At 48.4% G+C, this 6,158-nt stretch overlaps 1 protein-coding gene across 1 annotated transcript; it reads right to left on the reverse strand.

The window, feature by feature from the left end:
• On the reverse strand, positions 1-1,997 carry LOC124696775 (the record flags this gene model as incomplete). Its single annotated transcript, XM_047229451.1, has 1 exon — positions 1-1,997. A coding segment is annotated over one exon (1,785 nt), but the record flags the coding sequence as incomplete, so codon positions are not given.
• Positions 1,998-6,158: the final 4,161 nt, after the last annotated feature.

A 6,158-nucleotide genomic window follows, 5' to 3' on the forward strand; every position in this document is an offset into this window, starting at 1 on the left:
TTGAAATAAAGCAGGAGTGATAGAAACAAATATTCATTTGCCGACATACTTTACATGTACCACTGAAGAATATAAAGAAAAACTCATCTCTCGAAATAAGTACAAGGCTGGGGCAAAATACAAGATCACAAAATCCTGTGCTTGCCATGGTCCTCCTGATATACTAACTAGCAATCTAGTACACAACATCTGGACAAGGTATAACCCTAACCTCATGTTTCGAACAAGCCATTCTTGTACAAGAGAGTCCAGCAGTCTGAGTCATCGGACGAGACGAGCTCAAATCCTTCTGCTCTCATGGACTCTGCAACTTGAACAGGGTTTGGAGTAGCCTTACTGTCATAATTTAGTTCTCCACCACCATTGCTACTGAACTCAACAGAGCCGAAGCCTGATTGCTCGCCATCCTCTTGCAGGCAACAAGAAGCACTAATATGCTGAAATGTGGTATCAGGCAATGCATCAGGCAACTCCTCGGCATTGCCCAGGAGAACTGGTCCGTCTTCGTCATCAGAAAACCATCTGCAGCAGTCCAAGTCACCCATATCAAACATTCTGCTAACTAGCCCTTCTCGCCAAGAGATCCGAGTCTCAGTCGATGAGACTGGCTTCCGAAAACTCACCTCCTTCCCCTTCAGTTCTATCTCACAAGGAGATCTCTTAAAAGAGCTTAGGTCTATGGATTCCAGAGGTGTTGGGGCACCGGCAAACTGGAAGCTGAGCTGAGGCAATGTTGCAGGCAGAGCTTCATTTCCATCATAATCAGCGTCCCCGGGCCTGGGGGACAAAGTCATCATCTCCACGCATTCTACCACCGGATCCATCCTCGTCACAAGGCGACTGCTAACCCTTGCTAACCCCGAGCACTTGCCAGTGCTGGTATTGTCAGGCCACGACTCTCTAGAAATTGGCGTCGGATCCGCTGCCGAATCGCAGCAATAGCTTCCTAGTCGTTGCTGGGCACACAAAGAGCTCAGTCTGGAGGATTGCGATGATGCCCTCTTCACAATAAGCGAGAAGGGGCTAATGCTGTCACCGGTGCTCGGCGTCTTCTCCACAGGAAGAAACCCCGATGACGGTGTGGTTTCGGACAAGTCCGACCCCGGCGTGTCAAAATCCAGTAGACCTCCGAGCACCGGCGAGCCCAGCAACCCCGTGTAGTCAGGGGAGAGTCGCCAGAACGCGTCCTCCGACGAGCATCTGGGCAGGAAGATCTCGTCGTCGAGCAGACACCCCGCGCCTTCATCACGTGGAGATGAGAGCCAGATGGCGGACGCCTCCTTTGAGCAATTCGTCGAACAGGTCCCGGCCTCGCCCAGCTGGGAGGACGAGAGCCAGTGGATCGACGCCCGGGACGGCTCGGAGCCGAGCTCCGAGCTCGTGCTCGTGCCCTCCCCGGCGATGTCGAGGATGCCCCTCGCCCGGCACTTGCGGCGGTCGCGGACGCCCGGCACGACGTGGTGGCCGGCCGCGAAGCACGCGGGCGTGGCCGCCCCGCCGGCCAGCACCTCGGGCGAGATCGACGCGTGGACCGGCGGCGTCGCGGCGGACGACGGCGTGGCCCCCGCGTCCGCCTTCCTCTCCGGCGTCAGGGCCTCCAGCTGCTGCTGCTGCTGGCCCCTCCTCGCCAGGTTCTGCTTCTTGGTGGCGGGCTTGATCGTCCTGATCGGCTCCTCCCTCCTTCTTCTGGGCCACTGCTCCGTCCTGGTTCTTGATTCTTGATCTGGCAGACGGTTAACCCGCCGCGTGGTCTCCGGGCGGGGCCGTGCCGGGCCGGACGCGGGGGTGGAGGGGCATCTGGACTTGGAGGCCGAGGCGGAGGAGAGGAGGAAGCGGAAGCACCCGGCCCGCGCGGCGGAGGCGTCCCCGGAGTTGAGGTCCGACAGGGGGCTGCGGCGGCGCTGCGCGCTGCCGAGGTTCTTGTTGGGCTTGGGCGCGGTGGCTGGGGAAGGGGTGGGCGACGGGGAGGCCCTCCTGGGCTGGGAGGAGGAGGATGGCCTGGGCATGGCGGCGGCGGCGGCGAGAGAGAGGATGGAATGGAGTCAAGGAGGCAACGGCATGGGGGCTTGGAGGAAGAGAAAGGAGGAGATGGGTCATGGGTAGCCGTTGGAGGGGATTGGCAGTTATCGAGATCTGCGTCTGTCAAACCAGTCAGCATTCAATTTGTGAAACGGCAATTTGGCCGACGACGACGCTAGAAATTACTCTCAAGTTATTGTGAGATTTATTTCACACTGTTTAGGGATTCTTTTGAACAAATGATTCTTATTAAAACCCCGGAATAATAAAAGTGGTATGACTGAATGCATTAATGACTGAATTCTATAGTCTATAGAGAATCAAATCCATAGAGATCTGCACACATATATCTTTGGGTGCTTCACACTAATTTAGGGAAATATCATATTGATAGAAGATTTAAATGACATTCTTCCAGTAACAAAAAAGTGACCATATAGAAAGAAAAAAGATATATCCATTGGAATCCTCAACAACAGCAATGGCAACAAAGCCTGTTTCGCGAGCAAGTTGGGTAGGCTAGATATAAAATTCAACAAAAATATTAAAAAAAATTGAAATAAAGAGGGATAAAAAAAATAAAAAAAATAAGTAAACTAAGATTCCGACACATTGATCATGTATTTTCATTCATGTGGTTCTACCAAGAGTTAAATCTTTAGGGACATTTTAATTCCTCATGTTTTTTTAAAGCCTCTACCCATGTTAATTTTGATTGTCCTCTACCTCTACTTGTATTTTCCATACTTTTTAGAATTTCATTGTTAACCAGGCCTTCGTTGGATATACACAAACCACCTTTGTCGGTGTTGGACTAGCTTCTCGTCGACCGGTGCCACCCCTAACCTATCTCGTAATACCTCGTTACCCATCCGGTCCTTTCTTGCATGACCACACATCCACCGTAGTATGCGCACTCCGTAACACTCATATGTTGGACATGTTATCTTTTAGTGGGCCAACATTCTAATATGCATATCATCCCCGCTCTGATTGACGTCCTATAGAATTTACCTTTTATCTTTTGTGGGACATTCTTGTCAAATAGGATGCGAGATGCTTGTCGCCTGTTCACCATCCTGCCTTGATCCTATGTCAAATATTCTCATCTATATCACAATTGCTTCGCAACATTGATTCCAAGTATCGGAAGGTGTCTCTCTTAGGCACTGTTTGTCCTTCTAAATTAGCATCTTCGTATTTGCACATAACACCACTAAAGTTGCATCGCAGGTACTCGGACTTAGCCCTACTAATTCTATATACCTTTGATTCCAAAGTCTGCATCCATAGCTCTAGTTTCCTTTTGCGCCAACCCTGGCCGGTCTCATCCATTAGCACCACATCATCAGCAAGGAGGAGACACCAAGGAATATCTCCTTGTATATCTTTCATCACCTTATCCATCACTTAGGAAAACATGTATGAGCTCAAAGTTGACCCTTGATGTAGTATCACCGTGATTGAAAAGGTATCAGTCTCACTATCACATGCGTAAACATTTGTCACAACATTATCGTGCATATCTCTTATGAGTGTAATGTACTTTGTTGAAACTTTGTGTTTCTCTAGCACCCACCACATGACCGTCCTTGTTATCTTGTCATATGCCTTCTTCAAGTCTATGAAGACCATATGTAGGTCCTTCTTCTACTCTCTATATCCCTCCATGACTTGGCGATCTTCGGGGCATAAAACCGAATTGGCTTTTAGTGATATTTGTCACTCTCCTCAAGCGATGCTCAATGACTATCTCTCAAAGTTTCATAACATGGCTTTTAAGCTTATGTAAGGGTATTTTACCCTTAACCATTATTTTGGTTAACAATGACACCAGAGCTATTGTGTGGACTAATGGTTTATATAAGTGTATACATATGTTTTAGTCCGGATATGAGGTTGCAAGGTGGTGAGAAAGGTTTTTAGTCCACATACGAGGATGCAAGGTGGTGAGAGACCCCCCAATTGATGTTCTCAAGAAGTGACGGTGCTTTGGCTCTTTTCTCTATTGGATATATTGGAGTCTATAGGAATCACCGCTCTACTGAGAGGGATGGTCTCGATGAGCTTAAAGGGGAAGTTGCCAAAGCCACATATACACATCCTACCACATAATCTTCACACCAAAAATGTTGAGAGGCATAATTGGTCCGAGAAGGGAGGAACAGCTGAAGCTCCAGGAAACTCGGCACACAACCCGGCATGCCGAGTGCTGCTACCGGGCAACTCGGCACACAGCCTAGCATACCGGGTGCTGCTGCCGGGTAGCCCGGTATGTGGCCCGGCCTGCCGGGTGGTACATCGAAATTTTCGGTACTACCGGGTCCTATGCCGGGTGCCTCGACCCTGACGTCTCAAACGGCTCTTTTCTCAGGAGGACTATATAAGCCCGTTCTTCTTCCTTGAAGGGGTAAGGTGACCAGTGCAAAAGCTGAAGATATTTCTCTCTCTCATACTCCATTGTTGAGCTCCAAAACCTTCAGATCTCCCTCCTCCTCCAACCAAACTCAAATCCCTTTGGGGAAAAGCTTGAGGAGGCCTGATCTACGATTCCACCAAGCCAAATCTCATTCCCCCTTGAGTTCATCGTGCTAGCTGGGTGCTCTTGGGTTTTGGGCAACCCTAGGTGGCTAGAGTCACTCGGAAGCATCCGGATTGTGGATTTGCTCCAAGAAGAAGTTTATGAGAGTTTGGAGGCTACCTTTAAAGTCTACCACAAGTGAGTGAGCTATTCCTTCGTGGGAAGGCTCCGGAGAAGAAGGTGAGCCTTTGTGGCGTTGGGAAATCCTTCGTGGGATCCCCACCTATCCAAACGTGACGTACCTTCTTGCAAAGGAAGGGAACACATGAATACATCTTCGTCTCTGCGTGCCTCGGTTATTTCTAACCGATCTCTTTACTTGTGTTATTTACTTGCGTGATAGCCTTCGTGCTTGAGTATCTTGTTTCATCATATAGCTTGCCTCACCTAGTTTGCATTAGGCTCACTTTATATTCCGCAAAGCCTAAACTTTCAAAAAAAAACAAAGAAAATTTGTAGAAACCTATTCATCCCCGCCCCCTCTAGGTTTACCATCTCTGAACTTTCAGCTTAATTCCTTGGTAATTTGTACAACTTTTAATATATCCTTTATTTTTTAAGGCATGCACTAATATGCTCTTTCTCCACTCTTGAGGCATCTTGTTCCACCAAAAAAATATGGTTGAATAGCTTAGTGATCCATACTATTTCCACGTGTCAAAGGCTTCTCTACACGTCGGTTGGGACATCATCGGGACCTAGAGACTTTCCTCCTTTCATCCTTTTCAAGGCCTCCTTAACCTCAAGATCTTGGATCCTTGGCATGAAACTTATGTTGGTGTCATCAAAGGAGTCATCCAACTCAGGCATATTGGTCTCATTTCCATCATTGGATAACCCATTGAAGTACTCCCTCCATCTATACTTGGTTTTGCAAGGCCGCTCAGGAGTTCATGAAAACGTAGTAATATGATATATACATGTGCAAAAGAAGGACTTTAAAAGAAATACAAACTGTGAAGATTGTTTGATTCATGAGAATGCTAGTAATACTACTAGTATTACGAAAGAAACACAAAAAATGATAGTACTAATATCATGTCAAGATTGAACCAATGAAGGATGCAAACACCCCTAGCCCCCTTTCCCCTCCATCCCTCCCGCTTCCCTCCCGTGAGCGAAGAGAGGGAACCCTAGCCACCACTTGACCTAGGCCTCCTCCTTGTCATGTCTTCCTTCTCGTTGCCATTGGCCGAAGGCTAGACGCGGGCGGAGGTTGGTTCCCCTTTCGTCCTTTCTTCCTTCTCGTGTGCAGGCCGATGAGCCAGCTTGGGCATCATGGTAAGGGTAGTGCATGTGTGGCGTCGATTCATGGTGGGCATAAAACCCGATACGCCGAACCTGAATTACCCAGACCCAAACCCGTATAGTCCGAACCCGGAAATCTCGAACTTGTATTCGGGTGGCAATTCCAAATACCCAAATTTTATTTGGAAAATTCAAGTTTTCTCCCCTCATACCCGAATAGCCGATATTACATGATATAAATGAAAAAAGGCTACAGTAGTAGAATATTCCCCCAGTAGCCCGAGGCGGGCAAGGCCCAGCCCAACAAATC

This window comes from Lolium rigidum, chromosome 3, assembly GCF_022539505.1.
Source record: "Lolium rigidum isolate FL_2022 chromosome 3, APGP_CSIRO_Lrig_0.1, whole genome shotgun sequence".
Taxonomy (NCBI): domain Eukaryota; kingdom Viridiplantae; phylum Streptophyta; class Magnoliopsida; order Poales; family Poaceae; genus Lolium; species Lolium rigidum.